The 19,557-nt window shown below is 38.2% G+C and overlaps 1 protein-coding gene across 1 annotated transcript in view; it reads left to right on the top strand.

Moving 5' to 3' along the window:
* Positions 1-392: 392 nt before the first annotated feature.
* LOC103148280 (glypican-1-like) overlaps positions 393-19,557 on the top strand; it is a 61,373-nt gene continuing 42,208 nt past the window's right edge. The window contains exon 1 of the mRNA XM_016679115.1: positions 393-792. Within this exon, the coding sequence (XP_016534601.1) occupies positions 633-792 (160 nt within the window). The 5' untranslated portion in view covers positions 393-632. The remainder of the gene's footprint in view (positions 793-19,557) is intronic.

Genomic DNA, 19,557 nt, shown 5'->3' with positions numbered 1-19,557 from the left:
TTCTCCCCGCCTCCCTCCCGTTTCCACAGAGTGGCAGCGCTGGCACATCATCGTCCAGAAGAGCCTGAGCTGCGGTATCTGCCGGTGTGTGCACCTCTGCACTCGGATTCCTCACGTTAAAGCCGGGCAGGCGTGAGTCAACACAGCCAGCGCTGCACCAGTGCAGCGCTTATTTCTGGCGTGACTTAAAATAGCGTATTTCAGCCGGGTAACCTAATTCTTGCATCTCTTGCTTGCCTCTCTTTAGGTCAGCCAAAAAAGCTCCACGGGTAGCTGAGTGAGACCGGGGATCTCTACAGAATAACCCTTCAGCAAAAGAACATTTGCCATATTTTTTGCGGGGGAGAAAATAATAAGCGTCTGCCCTGGCTGCGCTGGCTTAAGTGGATTAAACAAGAGACGGGACATCTGGGCTGAGAGGAATTGCTCCTGTGCCGCGCAGTAGCGCGCACAGAACAGCCACAGAAGCTGCAGACGCACTGAAAGAGTATAAGGGAGAAAGAAGGTGGAGGATATTTTACGCACCACAGCACCAGCCCCGAATCCGTTGTACTTTCAGCTTTATACTAAGTCGCTTAGTTGTCGCTTGGATTTCCTCCAGACCAAGTCCAAAGCCACACTGGTCAGCAGGAATGGATTTCTTCATCCTGGCGGCTCTGGCGCTGTGCTCTCTCACAGCGCCAGCCTTTGGGGACAAAGGGTCCAGCAAAGCCCGGACTTGTTCGGACATTCAGCGGTTTTACGGCGGAAAGGGATTCAGCCAGGATGGTGTCCCACAGTTTGAAATGTCAGGTAAGCGCCTTCAAAATGCTTTCATTTTGGAAGCCAAGCTGCATTTCATTATATGTGGGTTATTTTCCCATTTATACAAAAAAATTGACTCAAATTAGATACAAACGAACTTTGTATCTAGTTTAAAAATAATAATAATAATAATAAAAATACTAATGTGAGCATCATATTCAAAGGGAAACGGAAGAAATGTAAAGTATTTTCCTATTTATTGTTTGCATGAGAGTACAAGGAAAGAATCCATCTTTATTCCTCTTAAATCTGTTGTCACACTCATTTGATGTCACATGGTACTGTAAAGTAGAGGAGATATGGCTTCAGGCTCTGTAGATGAAACGCTGCTTTGAAAAGTTATTGAGACAGAGCAGAGGCACCATAGGAAATAAGTTTGTTTGATCCCTCATTAAAAAAAAGGAAAAAAATGCCCTGCAAAATCTTTTTTACGCTTAACACAAGGCACAGATGTTGTGCCTTGCTTTCTGTGTCTCTTTAAGAGTTTCTTACTGAGGTTCTCTTCTAGAAGATACTCTCTAATCTGACCTCTTCTTCAATATGTTCTGATATGGCAGGGAGGCCAACATTGTAAGCTACCAGACAGTCACTTAGCCCAGTGGTGTGACTGTGCAGATATATTGTTTCTCACTGTGTCATCCATGGTCTGATGTCAGTCACAAGCCCCCCCTTTTTGCAGGTTGTACGATTGCAGTTTTGCCTCCTTTGGAATTCAGCGAGGTGCTTTCTGGCTCTTCAAATAACACATCAGTTTACAGCAGGTTTCTGAAGCTACAATATCCATCACACGAACAGAGTAGAAAAGTGAACCTTTCGGACATTCACTTGCACACAACTACTTTATAAAGAAGGGGTTTTGAAAGTTTTTATAGCAATTCCCATCACAGTAAAATTAGGAAATTTTACTTTTTCAGCATGTTTTGCTATATTAATAGAAAAGAACGAACTTGAACCTGTTTTTAGGCTGAGATTTGTGCATTTTAATTTGGAAAAATGAACACAACGGCCCCTACAAGTTGAAAATTTGTGGGATAGTCGGAAGACTCTAACTCTTGCCTCAAAACCAAATATAGTTATCTTGCATAAAGTAGCTATAGCTAGAGTGAAAGCGTTTATTTGCACACTTTACAACTTGAAAGTTTTTTAAGTGTAGTACACAAGCTGTTCTAGTGAGCATGTTACAGTCTTTTAAGACAGTTTGCAAAGAGAAAAATATTATTACCTTGCATCAAACTTGCCTGGTTTCCAGGAATGAGCTAGCTAGCTAGCTAGCTACCAGACAGTAGCTAGCTCGTGAGGTCTCGTGAGGATAGGCACGATCTGTACAGAGATTCTCATAGAATGATAACCCTAAGTAAAAATATCATGGCTTTGTGGTATCACCTTATTTATGCAATTTTCTTTTGTAAAAAAAAAAATCACATAATTACATAATTTAATTAATTTTCTTTGGAATGACAACACAACAAATATTCCCAAAGCTGCTAAAATAACAGGTATCTTTATCATTTTTTCAATTATTTATAGACCTGAGCAAAGAAAAAAAAAAGGCTAGTTTTCAAAATAACATTTTTGAGCATAACTTTGTGCCATTTTTTTGTTCTGCTCTTGTCACATCACTAGTTTGACAGTAGTATTTTGAATATTTAAAACAAAAAACAAATAATTATCGATGCAGACTAATGTAAAATGCTCATATCATTGTAAGTTTTTCAGTCATTTTATCCAGCCCTACAATTTAATATAAATGCTGACTAAGTGCATCATCTAATGTGATGAGACTGTTCTTCCACGTTGTTATATCATCACAAGTACCAGTTGCAAGGGGTAATAGCTAGCAGAAGAATTGCCTAGTTTACTTGACTGGCCACATTGAAGAAGTCCTTTCAAAAGCCAGCATCAATCAGTAAGTTTAGTGTCAACACTTTCTTTTATGTAAAAAAAAAAAAAAGGTTTTGTTACTATGAGAACTTATATAATTAGAGAATTGCAGGAAAAATTGTTTTCTGTTCTTGCTACTTGGCTCTTAGTCAGAAATAACATCAGTTATTCATTGGTTGTAGTCTGGCACAATAAACACCTTGTAAAAAATGGAAGGTTTAATTTTATGCTTTCAGATTGTGAGCCAAGTCAACAGTGTAGATAATCCCCGACATCTGCAGAAGGGTATTTCCCACTGTGACACCATTGCTTGATCAACTTAATGTATTGACTGAGTCTGATTCAAGGTCACATGTCAACTGCATCAGCCAGATTCAGACTTGGCTGGGAGGAAGATGTGAGACGACTGCTCCTCAACTCTGAAAGGGATTTCCAGTTAAACTATTTAAATAGCCACTGGACTGCTCAGTCCCGAATATGGAAACTATTACTGCACGAGGCCGTTAACTTTTTCCTTTACCGTCACAAAGTGTCCATAATAAAACACTTTTAACATGTTAAGATTCATGATTTAGAGTTTTTATTTGTTTTACTTGCTTTGATTAACTTTTTTTAATCACAGTAACTTGTAGCAAAAATATAAAAGTAGAAAATATTCAACATCACCACATCATACCCCAGTCTTTGGTTAATTATGTTCCGTAAGTGACGGGAAACAATTTCCAGATATTGCTTCCACAGTGATACGCCTCATAAAGCATTGTTGATAGCCCCCTTATTTCTAAGTAATTTCCCCCCGGAGAGGTCCCACAGAAGAAAGCTGTTGAGTTAAGAGTAAGCTGTTTGTTATCACTGTGTTGAAGCAATGTTTACTGGCCCATTGCAGCATTATAAGCCCACCGCTTTAAAAAATGAAAAACACATTCGCAGGGAATAAAGTAAACCGATGGATGCTTTTAGAATGAGCGTGATGATTCGACTGCGGAAAGCGTAATCAGTTTGGGAAACAGATTTTTTTGTCACTGTTTACCAAAAATGGAAGATTGACTTTCATCATAGTCATTCGTCTCCTGCTTGCGCTGCCCCCTCCCTGTCCCGCCCCATCATTACAGTCTTGATGACTTATCTTTTTGTCTTTCAGGGGATGACATTTTTCATCTCTGTGTGTCTCTCTCTCATCGGCTCTTAAAGAGAGAGGCGTCTGTGGGTCTTTGAAAGCAGCTGGCAGCCAATGAGTGTTAGATCCTCAATGTCACATAGGCTAGAACAAAGAGGCAAGCAGTGTGAGACATCTGCAGGAAGGCTGGTAACATTTTGGCATTGATTTTTCCCATGCTGTATTTTTGTTGTTGCTGATTGCTGGTTGCTACATACTGACTGAGCCGTGTGATGCTATGGAGTGTCATCTGTAACCAGTGTTTAGATAATGACAGTGTTGCTGCTGCTCCCCAGCCCTGTAAGGGAGAACTAGTTGCTAAGGACTGGTTTGTGGCTTTAAATATATACTGATCAGTATACCAGCCCACTGTGAGAAGTATGGGAATGTTTTGAACTCAGTGGTTCTCTGAAATTTAGACTATGAAATGTATTGATGCAGTAGTCTTGATGCTGAAAGAGTTGTTTTTGACTATTTAACTTATTTGTTAAAATACTTCCTGGCAAAATGTTCTCATCTTTTGACTTGCTAGGTTACTACTAATTAAGTGTTAAGCAAATATTCTGCCTGAGAGACATCTTGGACAATGAAAACTGGGATGAACAATTGCATTTAACCATTTCTCCCCTTATTGTACAATAATTTACCCATGACTGTATGTCTTTCTGTAAATGCGATTAAAGCAATTAGTTCCCTGCACGCTAAGAGAGGAAACGTGCTGAGATTTGTCTCTCAGTAGTTTAATCGGCCAAGCTCAAAAGCAATCAGTGACAATTGTAATTTGTTGAGATGACAGGTATCCATTCAGAAACGTATTTGTGGACAAACAGAGCACAAACTACGTAACAAAATAATCTATGAAGATTGTTCTTTCCCCTTTTACAAAGTGAACTTGCTAGCTTGTTAAAACCTTGAATTTAAATGTTAAACAATTTAAATTAAATTAAGCTTTCTCGATGCTGAAACCATTCATTTAAATTTAAGAACATTGAGATCTTGATAATCACATTACAATTCCAGATCAGTCTGTGTTAAAATCTTAACATTTATGGGGGGCCCTGAAGATCCCTAAGCTGCTGCTCAGTTCATTAATGTGGTCAGCTTTATGCCTTAAGATCCACTGGCTGATTACTTAATTAGGATTGAAAAAATGTGCAACCAATTGATATTTATTTTAATTGTATTTTTTGATTTGTTGTTTTTAAGACAGGAGTTTTGTGTTTAAGCTTTATTATCATTGTCTTCCACTAACATAATTATCCAGTAATATTTTTCCATTTCCTATGAACTTAAAATTTTCTGCCCTGGCACCACCGGGCTTAGCAAGCTTTCTGGGGGAAACCCTGAGGTATAAATAACAAAACATAAAATGAAAAAAAATGTTTCAAGCGCTAATATCCTTCCCAAGTGCAAGTCAAATGCAACATTCCAGGATAAGAACCTCCTACCAACTGTGTAGCGAGGTGGGAGTGTCATGAAGCGGGGATGCCTTGCTGCTGCAGCAGGACCTGACCAATTCACCAACGTATAATCCACAATAAGTTCTATGGTGTCTATGAGAATGCTTGAGGAATATTTGAGCATTTCTGTGAAAGATTAAAGCTGAACCGTGTAACCTGACAAAGACCCAAAGCATACCAGCAAATCCACCAAGGACTGGCTGAAACTAAAACAGGAAAAGTCTTGGGCAGAGTCAAAGCCCAGATCTTTATCCTTTTGAAATGCAGTGGGGTGACTGGAAACTGAATGTTCATGTAAGAAACCCCCTTAAGTCCCCTAAGCATCTCACAATTGAAAGTTTTGAGTGGGGGCAAGCATTCCTCAAATTGACTTCAGAAACTGCGAGATGGCTACAAAGACCATCTCACTTTATTTCAGCAAAATGGGGAAACACTCGCTATGCGGGGGTGGGATGTTTTAACGTTTTCCTCTGCTAGAGAAGCATTTTTGTTTGCATCTTTTGTTTACGGAGCAAAACAAGGTTAGGTTTTGTTCAGTGCAATTTAATCTTGTTTTCCCCGGTAAGTGAATATTTCTTTTGTGATAACTGCTTATTTAATGAGGAGTCCAAATTATTTCACAGGACTGATAAATAACCTTGCGTTGCTTTCAAAATGTGTGTGACTAGTGTGTCAGCTCAGGTAGAAAAAAAAAACAAAAAAAACCTGACAGACTGAAAATAAATGATTTTCAAGTTAAATATTTCCCTACGTTTAGGGTTGCTAAGGACACTAAATTAGTTACCGGATTCTAAAATATGTTTGTGAGACTTAAACTTTACCTGTTAAAAAGATAAGAAAAAGTAAATGTAGATTCTTAAAGTATATTAAAGTATTGTGAAAGTCTCATTCTCATAAATCAAATGACTCGTTATACTGTTTTGTCTTTTGTGTTGAATGACATATTCACAATGTTTGCAATGCAATAGCTATCTGTATCTGTTTGATCTTATCATGCTTAATGTTTACCTTCGTTTGGGATTGACATATTTCATTTAATTAAAATTACATGATGGATGGAGTTGAGCATAAAACAACTTCTTACCGGTTCTCTGTAGGAAAATGAAAAAAAAATGTTAATATTTTATTGCAAATAATTTATCTTAGAGGTTAATAATTATCAGGATAGAGCAGACACTATTTAGGATTTAGAGGGAAATGACAGACAAAAACAATCATTTGATGAACTAGACTACATTTATCTTATAAGCTTTGAGGCTCTGTTTTTAGTCTGTGGATTGAAGAAAAAAAAAAAAAACAACTAATTGATCACTCTTAATTACACATAAATGGAACTCATTAACAGCTTTCAAGATAGGAAGGCCAAAGCTTATTTGAAGGTTAATGTAAGCAAAAATCTCTGTGCTTCTGTTAGTCCACCCCTCTTAGACAGATTAAAGCCAAAGCAACAGTTGTTTCTGTATCTCAGTGTGCAGGCCCATAACTCTGCTGTGGTTTAATGAGTGTCAATTCCTGCATCTGGGAGCCTGTCTGCGCTTGTTCTTGTGTGTGTCTGCATGCGCGTATGTGTGTGTGCGCGCGCGCGCGTGCGTGTGTGTGTGTGTGTGTGTGTGTGTGTGACTAAATATACTGAAGTTGTTAAAATGCTGAAGTCAGTGAGAAGGCTCCTGATGCATTAAGCTATAATGGGCTGCAGGGAGCATGAAACAGACCACATGTGTTTGATGTTCACTAAAGAGAAAGAAACAGGGCAGATGGACTGCTGACTTGACTTAGGCTGACTTGGTTTTGCGCTCCCTTTTTTGCCATGTTGGCAGTCTGTAACAACAAAGAGGAGGACAAGTCGTCAGTATCAAATATTCTTTGTGAAGTAACTTTACTTAAAATGTTCTGTCTCATTGAATATCTCTTTACCGTTGGACCTTTTGGAAACGGGGACATCTGCAACACCGTTTGTTTGGACATGTGTCTTTGAAGCTTCCTTCAAGTCCAGATATTTTGTGAACAAGTATCAACAGACCAGTTGACGCAGCATTTTTTTTTTTTCAAAATACCTTTAACTCGCTTTTGGTCAGTGTAGGTTTCATAAGTAAAACTGAAGTTTATTCATGAAAGAAGAAGGAAGTCTTGTTTTATTCAATTTTGCAATAAAGCATCTTGACAAAGTTGGTGAGTTGACGATAAATCCAGCTCATAGGATAAGATAGTATATGATATGTAAAACTGGTTCACCAGAATTCGACTAGATTTTAGACATATGTTTAGTAAACTAAGCATCCATATTATTTTGTGCATAGAAACTGGGCAATTGCCTTACAGATTCCACACTAATGTTTTAGACAATCTGTAACTGATAAAAAAGATAGAATTGGTCGTACGGATTTCACTTGACCAGAAACGGAAGATTTTATGCTTGTGACAATGAACTGTGGTCCAAATGCCAAAAAATCTTTTTTCAGAAGGAAAATAAGGGTTTAGTAAATTCTAAAATGTATGTTAAAGAATCTCCATCCATTTGTCCTCCTGTCCATCCTTATCTGTTCTTCCCAGATCAGATTGCGAGTGGTAACAGAATAAAAAAAGGGATGAATGGATACGTTTCCCCCTAGTGTCACCCTCCAGCTCATAACGGGGGAACCTGAGGCATACCTTGGACAAAGGGAAAAATCATCCCCGCTGGAAAATTAAGAGTCTGCCCCGGGGTTTCCTATATCTGGCATGTGCCCAGAATGCCTTGGAAGCTGGGCGCCCGAGTTGCGTCTTGATCAGCCCGAACCACCTCAGCTGCTCTATTCTGAGCTTCCCCTGTATGACTGAACTCCTCACTGTATCTCCGAGGGTAACGCCAGCCACAACGGCTGCACAAAATCAGAAAGTCTTACTTACTGCTAAATATTTCATTTGTGATAAATCAACATTTTCCCTACTCTCATCTTTCCCATTTGTGCTTCCAACACTTTCTGTGACATTTTATAATTTTGGACTTTATCAAAGGTGTCAGATGTAGACACAAGGGGGGCAGACAGGTATACAATTCTGAATATTACATTAGCATGTGCAGGTTGAACTCACGAGACATGGAACATATTAGCCATCGATTCTTGCATTCCAAACAGACCTTTGCAATATTAATGTGGTGCGCTCTGTTATTGAGATAACAATACATTTGCATAATATTCCTTACAGCAGTACCAGTCAACCTATGGAAGAGACTAATTTCAGATGCTTGTGTGACTGATCTAGTTCGTACTGTCACAATGCATATCTCATGACCATAGGTGAGGATTGGATGATAGATTGACTGGTAAATGGAGAGCTTTGCTTTTTGGCTCATCTCTTCCTATAAAAGACAAACCTGATGGATTGCAGTAGAAGCTGCAATCCATCTGTCCATCCCGCCATTCTGAAACAATCTGAAATAGTCCTTTTGCGTAGCACCAATCAGAAGCACCGATGCCAACATTAGTGATTATTTTGAGGTTTGGTTGTCACCTTATTCTCAGATGTTTCTATCATACATAATAAAAATGGTACTGGGGGGAGGAGGGGATAGTAATGGAGGCAACTTCAACTGTCAACAAGCCCAACAAGCTCGTTGGGTTGTGATGTTATACATAAGCAGGCCTTTAAAACATGCCCAAACTATTTCATTTCTTACTTTAAAATATTAGATTCAAACATAGATTCAACAGGGGAACAAGTTTAAAGCACTAACCTTCATATCTAATTGAATAAATAGAGGTCGATGGGACCAGCTTCTCTCTGACAGGAAATATCTTTTCATATCACAACATTTCGTCAAACTCCTTGTGCGCAACGCTCCATCTTGACGTGTACCTGCTGCTCGTACTCTGCACAGCTTTGCACATCGGTTTCACTCTCTGCTCTGGCTTCTTTTCTCTTGGGCTCCTCTTGTCTTTTGCTCCACGTCACTTCACTAATATGAGAGCAAGGGTTCACACACAGAGAGCTCTCCCTGTGCAAGAACACACAGAAGCAGCAGACACAAAGATGACAGCAAAGGCCAGTTTCATATTTATGGCTGCACAGGGGTTGTCAGTGTCATTCCAACTCATGTGTGTGTGTGTGTGTGTGTGCGTGTGTGTGCGTGTGTGTGCTTGGGCTTATTTTTTCTTCCCTCATTGGGATGTTTCGGGGTACAAAGAAAGACTTTTTCAGGCAGTTGTTCTCCTTCCTAGGGCTGATGATGAAGTAACCGAATCCATGTTACAGGGGTTAGTTGCCGGGAAACTGATTAAGGTTAGGTAACGGAGAATAAATGCAAGTCAGCGCAACCTTTAATGGGAGGACATGCTTGCGTGTGTAAGCGTGTGTGTAGGAGTGTGTTTCCTTTTGAGGGCTGTTGTGTTGGTGTATAATACCTCATTTCACTTCAGGTGAATTGGCCACGTCTAAAGGAGAATTATTACTTTGTTACTGGAAGGTCCTTTTTAAAATAGTTTTTCTATGTGTTTGTGAGTCTAGGACACTTCAGATGTGACTGCATGTGTGTGTGTGTGTGTGTGTGTGTGTGTTATGTTTGTGTGCGTGCGTGTGTGTGTGTGTGCAGAACAGATGTTTGAACTCTGTATGACTTCTAAACTAAAGCAAAGTCAATGCTATGAAATAGTTTGCTGCCTATTTGCTGACATTGTATGAAGATTTTGCATTTTTCTGATAGCCGGCATATTTTTTTCTGGCCTTTATTCAGCATGTAAATGTCTACGTGCACCACATTAAGCTGCCGCGTGCCTTGTCACCACCAGCTGTGCTCTCTGTGGACTAGGTAGGTATTTGATTTGACGAGTAACAAGCAGCATCTCACAGCGTGAGCATCCTTTTTTTCCACAGCTACTTCTGGCGTTTGCCCCTTGCTGCTTGATAAATGGTGTGTAGACCCAAACCAAGATGGCACCGAGCATTTCAAGTGAGAGCACGCAGTATGAATTCTACACAGCGACACACCCTAAACCAACACACACGTGTGCACTGTCCGCAGCTGTGTAATGTTAATTTGGAGAGTTTCGGTCCTGAATAAGACGCATGCCGGGGGTAATCTTTTGGCTGTGACATTATAGTGACAAACACACACATACTTTTTTTTTGTCCATTCTTTAGATTTTTGTTCATGATTTGTTAATGATTCACAAAAAAAGTGGCAAATATGTAATATGTCTTTCACCGTTAGTTGTAGGATTTGGTCCATAACTCACAATCTTCTATTGAAAGCAATTAATTAATTTCGGCAGCTTATACAAAGTGCTTTGCATGGACTTGTTGCTGAAAATCTGCTATGTAAATAAAATCACCTTTACCTTTAAAATAATCTAAGTAAAAGAATTTTAAGTACTTGAACTACGTCAAGTTCTCACACTTCAAGGCAAGTTATAGAAGTGAGGTTGCCCAAGACTAGTGCTTAAGAGCTACTACCCTGCAACTATTGGGTGCATTCCTATCCAACACACCTGACTTATATGAGTGGCTCATTGTCAGGCCTCTGCAGAGCAGAGTGACATGCTGATGAGAGAATTCAGCCGTTTGATTCAGGTGTGTTGAGGCCATCTGGCCTTGGCTTTCCCAGAAGTTTAGTTTGCACATCAACTACATTTTTAATGCTTTTTTTTTAAAAGAAAACTTTGGATTTTGGTTAATTCTTGCACTGGATATTTTCAAACTTTTTGTATTTCAATGTTTTTTTTTATTTTTTTTTTTATAATAATTATAAAATTGATGAGATGGAAATGAATTTCAAGCCTCCTTAGGTACTTGTATAAATTTGCCTGGAAAAATACATGTCTCAAACACCTCAGGAAAACAGTGGGCTAACATCTTACTTCAATCAACAACACAGATCTGTAATATACCAAGATTGCAGGTACATGAACAACGACGTATGATTTGTCAACTCTAGAAACTTTGTGTCATACAGGAACAGAATATTCGCTGTAAATCTCATGCAATTCAGTTCAAACAGAGAAGAGTAACTTGAAACAGTTTTTATCAGTTTTTATCATCTACTTGCTGCAGATGGGAGCTGACTCTTCCAACATGTTATATGCTGCCCAAAATAACTTTACAGCCTTTATCATATTTAACTCAGAGCATGAGTTTTAGCTCATTTAAAAGAGAATAGACTTAATTGTAAAGTATTTGCAGGTATAAAAATACAGCTTGACCAAGGTTGAAGAAAGTAGGTGCTCGAAGATGAACATTTCTTAAAAACACACAGATATTCTAGAGTATAAAGTTTTATGTCGTATTCACATGAGGTTATAAATGTCGAGAAGAAATATTTGTTTTCAATTTCTCAAGAGTTGGCTTTTAAAATAGCTCCAAATGCTGCATGTTTCTCCACCTCTTCTCTGATGTCACACTTCACAACGTTTCATAATGTCTTCCATGCTGTTTTCATACTTGGGCTCCGTTGCCTCCTTGTCCTCAGCTCAACCAAATCTGCGGTTCTTTGTTTCTGTTTAACCGGACATTTAATTGAACTGTCATATTTTAGCCGTCAGGCATTAGTCTCTACACAAGTAGATTATTATTGCTTTTTTTTTTTTTCTTGGCATTCATAATTTCCAGGAGATTCTCTTTCATCCAGATAAACCATTTCATAAGCGGTTCGGTTATCAGTTCCTCTGTTTGCCACTTTGTTAGTCTTTTCTCTTTTATGAGACTTTTATCTCTCATTTTCTCTCCTCCTTATTTTCCCTTATCTGCAGCTGCAGAGAACATTGTGAATTCATTTATTTCCATTGCAAATACAGTAAATACACACAGATGCTCTCCAAAAAACATTTTCTTTTCTCTGTTACTCATTTAAAACTTTAAGAATGGCCCATTATTCTGATTTAATTTTATTGAATAAAACCAGCATGGACCTTACAGTCACGCACAGTGTTGTAATAAGTCGGAAAATTATGCATGGCAATCTGGAATAATGAGACATGATTATAGCTAAGAAACTCATCTGCCTATCAAGTTTGATGTAGGAATTTTTGTGTGAATGTGATTTGTACGTCATGTTTTTATAAAAGTCTGCTGAATCTAAACAATTTTGCAGCGTTCTTATAGTTTTAGCCAACCACCTCAAAGGGAGCTTCTTTTACTCTTGGTTTGAATGTAATTACAGTATTCCTTTGCCACCGTAGCGGCTTAACAAGCCTACTTCTTTCAGGCCTTAGAACTCTGCACAGCATGAGTGCCTCTCTGTCCTTTGCATTTTTGAGACAGCTTCTGTATAATTGAGTTACACTTTAAAAGTTCTTGCTCCTTCCAGGTTTTTGTAGCAAGCAGAATAACCAAGTGAATGCTTTGAGCTGTGCACTAGTGTCTTTTCATTTCCCTCTTTCTGTGTGCGGTTCATCGTCTTTCTTCCACTTCCCCCAACTAGTCTATAGTTGTATTTTTTTTTTTTTTGGTCTTTCTATGGAAGCACATTTTTCTGTAATTAGATAGTGAGATCTAGGTTTATGACATCATTTCTCAAGGGTTATTTAGAGCGAAGGCAAGCCCCCACAGTTGACGGTGGTTTGCTGATTTGGCTTGACCTGCTATTTACTTGTGGAGATAGATGGAAGCGCGGGAGTGACCAGACGATTACCGAGGCCTCAAAAGCAGAGGGTCTTGGGAAAAATGGCCCTCATAATTATGGAGGGAAATCTGTAATTACTGTCAGTTGTCATCTTGTTTGCTGTTACAGGATTGTTCTTATTTTCTCTGTTTGGCCACTTTTCTTACTTTCCCTTCACTCCTTTTACTTTTCCAAACTTTAGCAACAAGCTTCAACTCTAATGACCTTTTCATGAGAGCTTTTTCTAAGGATTTCTTTAAATATTGTACGTTTTAACAGTTTTTTTTTTCCAAGGGTTTTTAACTCTTTTAAAGATTTACAATTTTACCCCAATGTCAATGTATTTTATTAGGATTTTACATGATAGAGTAACTCAGTGTCTTGGAGGAATAAAGTCTGAAAAGTGTTGGGTGCATTTGTATTCAGTCTCTCTGAGTAAACAATTTATATGGATGTCACTAAAAGCTTTGCACATCTATAGAGTGAAATTATTATCCTTTCTTCCTTGCAAAATAGCAAGGTGTAGCAGTCGAGCATGTCTTTAAAAAGCCATTTTCAAGTCTCGCCACAGATTTGCAGTTTAGGTCTGGAGTTTGTGACATTTTTCCACATGTATAGCTAGACAATTTATTTGGTCTAAAACACAAACAAAGGAAAAAAAAAAAAAACCACAATGGTTGTTACATTCAATCAACACTCCCGTTGCAATAATTGAGATTAAAACCACATTCAAATACAGTATTGCATAAATATACGTTTTGTGTAGATTATGCAGCTTATATGTTCCTACCTTTACATGTGCATTACAAATAAACCATTTCAAGTCTTCAAAGCTTTGACCTAAACCATTCCATTGAATCTCTGGCTGTATGTTTGGGGCTGTTGTTCTGTCTGCACCAGTCTCGTGTCATTCATTCAGAATTAACCCTTATTTAGCTCATTGTGCTTAAGATTTTCAAGGCTTGGGCTCTAATGTAACTCTGCTTTAAATTTTCTCACAACTTCACTCTGACGAGTACAGTGTGTTTCTCTATCCTTTGTGATGCTATCCATTAATTTAACAAACCCCCTGGCGTCTTGACAAAGATTATGCTAAAATTAATCTTGCATTTTAATATTTTTCATGTTGGTGGAATTGTAAAAAAAAAAAAAAAAGTAAAACATTTATAATTTTCTGTTCATATTAATTATACATATGCATGAGTGTGTAATGTTACATCCAATTAAAGTCATTTAAGTTTGTGACTGTAACATAAAGAGAAAGTTTTAGATGTGTGGACATTTTTTGCAAAGCGTATGCATAATATGTCCTCATTATATCTGCCCACTTTGGAAATAGCACACACATTTATTGAAACACATTTCAACATCTCGTTGAGATAATATTGGGTTTTTCTCACTATCCTCTTCTGTCATGCCAAAGAGTGGAAGTACTACACAGTAAGTTAATGAACGTAAAATGACAATGACTCATAAAGCATGTCTATTTTTTCTGTTTAGCTGTAACACGGAGTATTTCATTTTGGCCCACTTATTGTCGTTTCATGTGTCTTGTTATTTGTTATCTCTCTGTTTCTCCCTTGCAATTTTCTTTTCGTCATCCTTCCCTGCAGAGTCTTCCTGCATAAATATTTTACATCTTTCAAATGAACCCTGCCAACCCTAGCTTACAGCATGCTCCACTGACTCATCTCTTTAGAGCATATGACGTGTTTATGTATGAAATGCGTTTGGCAATTTGTATGAGTGTGCATTTGAATCTGAGAAATAATAGCTCATATCTAGCGTCTTGCTACATTATTGCTCAACCACACTGTTTTCGATCAGTTCATTTTGAGAATTTGCAAAGAAAAGCTATGCATATGTATTCCATCAGTGATACAATGTCATTTATTAATCCCATTACACTTTTATTTTGCCAAAATGCTTGAAGTAATATTAATGCTTTTGTTTAGAGAGTACTTATCCATGTTAACCAGTAGCTCCAGTCATGTTAAAACCCACAAATGTGCGCCCATCTCTTTCTTCTATTTTCAATCACTGCCACTGGAACAACTAGAGCTGGCTACAGACCAGTGATTTGTTTCAAAGTACATTAAATTGCCTCATTCTATAGCTGTTAATAGCAAGAAGCCATGTGTGTAAAATGTGCACTAAACAGAGACCCCACAGGCCATCTGGAATCTTTACATTTTACACTTGAGCTGCGACATGAGTTCACCTTTTCCCCAAGTCAGAATAAAGCCGAGACTACCTTGCTTGGGGAATCAAGGGCGTAATACTGATGGGTTGAATTAAGCCCCCACTGGCTTGGTCCTTTCACCAGAAACATTAAGAAACTGAAAAAGAATTTTAATGCACTTTAATTTTAATAAGTGTTTTGTGAAAAGGATTGGCGTCGAGGCATTGCTTATAATTATCTATTGGTAATTATTTTCTAAAGAAGTGTTGCATCTCTGTCCAAGATTTTGCATATGCAAACAGTCTTAAAAGCTTTTCATCATGTAAAAGCTTTTCATCATGTAACAATATTGGCAATATATTTCCAGATCCCATATTTATTTTGTGTTTAAGTTTGTGCCAGGGAATGATGATATGTAAAAAAAAAAAGAAAAAACTTTTTGTGTAAAACTTTCATATACTCACTACAGTCAGGCAAGATAAAAAAAAGAGGGAGAGATGATGGAAAGTGTTTCTTTCCCTTTTTTCTGTCAATCTCTGCTAACTTGTCGCTTTATTCTTTGTACCGTCCATGATGAAACACTAAATGAACCAATCAGAGCACTTCATCTTGGTGATTGTAGCTCAGTGGGACCAGCACTTGTCTTGCAATGTGAAAGTTCTGGGCTTGATTCCAGCATTCTCTTGCCACATGTCCATTTGCCCCGGAGGAAGGCAGTTGCCTACCAATCTGTGTGCCAATGTGTGAATGTGTGTGCGCTCACAAGTGCGACTGCGTCTCCAGAGTAAAGTGAGTGGTCAGTATGGCTAGAAAAGTACTGTGTGCATCAAATCTATTTTACATGTCGACAAACTGGCTGTAAGCATCTAAGATCAGTAGAATCAGCAATAGTGAAACCCATGGTGCGCTACATAACCTGCATGCTACTTTTCCAGCAGACCCGGGCAGTCTCTGTTGCAGCAATGAGGCCCAGGACATCACTCAGTCAAATTGAATCACAAATCCTTTCGGGCAAAGGGGACTGTGGCTCAGGATAAATGGCTCTGGTGTGTCATGTGATTTTTGCTGATGAATGACCTGGGACAACTGGACTGGATGAACTGAACTGAGGTAGCCGGGCCAGTAGATGTTGTCTCCCGAGAAGTTGTTAATGATACATTATCCCGCTTTGAGTTTCTTTCTGTAAACGCGTGTGTACATTATCTTGATATGCTTTTTATGATATGTGTTTTGAACACTTGAAGCTTGCACATTTTTACGCGCAAATTTAGCCATTTACTTGAGGTGGGTAAATTAGCAAAACCTGCTTGTTCTACCCTTTGGCGTTTTGTCGTCCGTGTGGTGTCCTCTTTGATGAGGGAATGCTCACTCACTGTGTTAGCCACTCTTTTTAATCTGTGAATCCCTTTTTTTCAAGCTCTTTGGGTTTAGAGATGTTGGTTTATAATTAAGACTTCCTTGTCTTTATTCTTTCTTCCCCCCTTCCTTTTATTCCCCAAAGGCCTCTCTTCCTCTAGTCAGCCATCTCCACCTACTTTCAGCCTCTCTGCATCCCTACCCAACTCTATTGCCTCAGTTGTCTTGATTTAGTGCCGTTGGTCTGCCTGTCCCAAAGTCCTTTTTTTCCCCACTTTGTTATATAAATTAGTTGGCTGTCTTCCCCAGGCACTGGCTGTGTTGATTTTGGATGACGTAAGTAGCTGTTGTTTAAACCTTGGACAGGGAGCCGATTCTTCTGTCTTCTCAGATAGCTTTTTTTCCTGAGCATGGTTAGCTCGTACCTAAGTTACTGTTTGTGTGCGCGCGCACCTGTGTGTGTGTGTGTGTGTGTTTATTTAAGTGGGCGTTCGAGAAGCATCCTTTTGAGTGTTTATTCAGTCATGCATAGAAAATTAAGGTTAATATGTTTCAGTCAAATGCCACTTTGCTCTGTCTGCTTTTTTGGCAGAATACATAAAACACTATGCATGTGACTGCAGTTAGTGGAGCAATGCCTAACTCCTCTGAATCACTCAGTGAAGCAGCGATGTGTGCCCACGGGGTACGTCGGCAGTCCGACCAAACCAAAGTGAGGTGTTCCTCCGAGGGGATGAGAGCTCAAGTCACTCGACGTTCCCTGTGTTTTTCCTACAGCTTCATTGTGAAAAAGAATCAGCGATGAATGAGACAACCAAGAAAGTGTTTTGCTGTACGCAACATTGTCATGTAGAAACAATGTGACAGAATTTGTTGTAACAACCAGAGCAGCGACAGAAATGTAGATGTTTCTCTAAAAGAAATACATTCACTTTGAAATGATATTCGTATATTAACATAGTGTAATTATTTGCTTCCAAACACTTTCAAAGATTAAAAGACATAAATTACATAATGAATAATTTGTGACTCCACAGAAGCAAGAATAATCAAAAATACACTGATGAAGTTAGGAAACAGCATAGCAGTAAATCACCCAATTTGTTCTAAATAAAAAACCTGCACTATATATTGTATCTTTAATTATTATTATTATTTTTATTTCATTTCATTTTTAAGCCTACTCCTAATTTACTTGTACTATATTTGTGTTCCTAATGCTATTTTATAAGTGGTCTTTTAGGTCATTGCTGCTTAAGAGCATTTTAAAATTACATTTTATTTTGGAAGATATACGTAAAAGGTACATTTTAATGGTGACACTGTTTTTTATCTAAAAGTTGTTTTTGTCTTTTTAGAAACTGTCATTTTGCAGTTTCTGTAAAAGCATGTAACATATAAAGGCATTTTGTGGAGTGGTCTATTACTTCTTTTGGAGCCAAATGTGCTGTGGTTCTTCAAAGAGGCAGTTTTCCAACACCCACAGCACCCATTTTGCAAATTGTAGCTCGGTCTCTTCTCTCCTAAGAACACGGCACCTAATGCACTGATGCACTATAAATAAGCTTTTTATTCATAGACTATTCCACTTTTGCTCCTAGGCGATTATTATTTTATTTCTGCTCATCTTCATGGGCATTTACTGGTAATAATTCTCTCTTTCCAAAATTATGCTTATGTGGTGAATCACATTATTTTTTACTTTTAATGGACAATGTTTAGCTTAACTTTTGGGTGATTTTCTTCATGTTTGGAGTTTGGTTGTGAGATGATCGGAGAAAATATTTTGTTTATATTTTAATTTGTGTATGCACTAAGAAAATGACTAATGTGAATAATTAAGTTAGTTAGAAACTGAAGTTTCACTGCTATTCTTAATGTATCTTCTCATGTCAAAAATATGTTAGATGAGTCACAACAGGCTAAATTTGGAATTAGCAAATCAAATCTTCACAAAAACAAAATATTCACAAATTCTGATTGCTGCACCTTTGAAATCATACTCTTGGTATGTTTTGATCCAATTTCTATCCAGTAATGTTTGCAATTAATGAAATGGGTTTTGGCAGAAATTATTTTTGCTGCATTTCTAATGTCTTATTTCTTATGTAATTTCATCAGTTATTAGCAGAGAAAGCTTAAAATGATTTTTTTATGTCAAGCAAAGAAAAGACAGAATAGTCATTTTGCAGCTGCTGTTCTGACAAATGAAGGAGTAAACAGAAGAAAGTCAAAGAGTTTTAAGCTTACTCCTAATTTGTTTACTATTTATTCATTGATTTGTTTCCTATAATTGTAATTAGGTTTTATGAAAATGGTTCAATGTCCACAATCAGAACCCTGATATCCAAGTGACCCGTTGAGTCCATGCATTGTGACTCTGTTTTCAGTTCCAGTGAACCACATTATCAGCAGCAGACCCAGATGACACACTGTCTCCTTAACTACTACGACGTCTATCTAAATTGACATAATCTTCCCAACGTGTTGCAGTGAGCTTTCAATAAAATGTGCCCAGTCGCGGACAAAAACGGAAATTAATGGTTTCAGCTCAAGGCTCTGCAATTTGCCTTTTTGTGTCCTTGTGGAAAGCTCTGGAGGTGTGTCTATCTGTTTTGTCCGAGTTATATTTTAGTCTTTAGTCTGACTGGAGTTAATAAATGAATGTGTTTGCGTGTGTCAGAGTACAGAAACATACAGGCAATATCTGCTTTTAAGAGCAGGTTTGTCCCTGCTGCATATCTAAAAGTTAAAAAAATATTGTGCACTGCAGAAGAGCTTGGTGATGGAAAAGTCTGCCCCGACAGTTAACTAACGACAACCTCTGGAGTTAATATACCAGTCTGTAAAGGGAACCTATTGTGCTTCTTGGAAACATCTACGCTAACAGGACTCTGCTAGGTTCATGTCTCTTTCTCTGGAGCAAAAAGACGCCTCTTTTATTTCTTCCTTTTTACTTTTACTCTTTCATGCAGTCCTTGTTCCTTTTCTACTTCTAAAGATGCCTGGTAGAGACCTCACTCTGTGAGCCTGTCTGTGTCTAGCCCATGGGCCAGCTTTCATGTTCAGTGACTTTACCCAGGACTGCTCCTCCACAAAACAAACACAGCACTCCTCTTGTCTTTTTACACCATACAACAATGTT

The sequence above is a fragment of the Poecilia formosa genome, unplaced genomic scaffold (genome assembly GCF_000485575.1).
Source record: "Poecilia formosa unplaced genomic scaffold, Poecilia_formosa-5.1.2 Scaffold202, whole genome shotgun sequence".
In the NCBI taxonomy this organism is placed as follows: Eukaryota; Metazoa; Chordata; class Actinopteri; order Cyprinodontiformes; family Poeciliidae; genus Poecilia; species Poecilia formosa.
The sequence above is the reverse complement of the archived record's forward strand: the minus strand, read 5'-3'. Positions and strand labels throughout refer to the sequence as shown.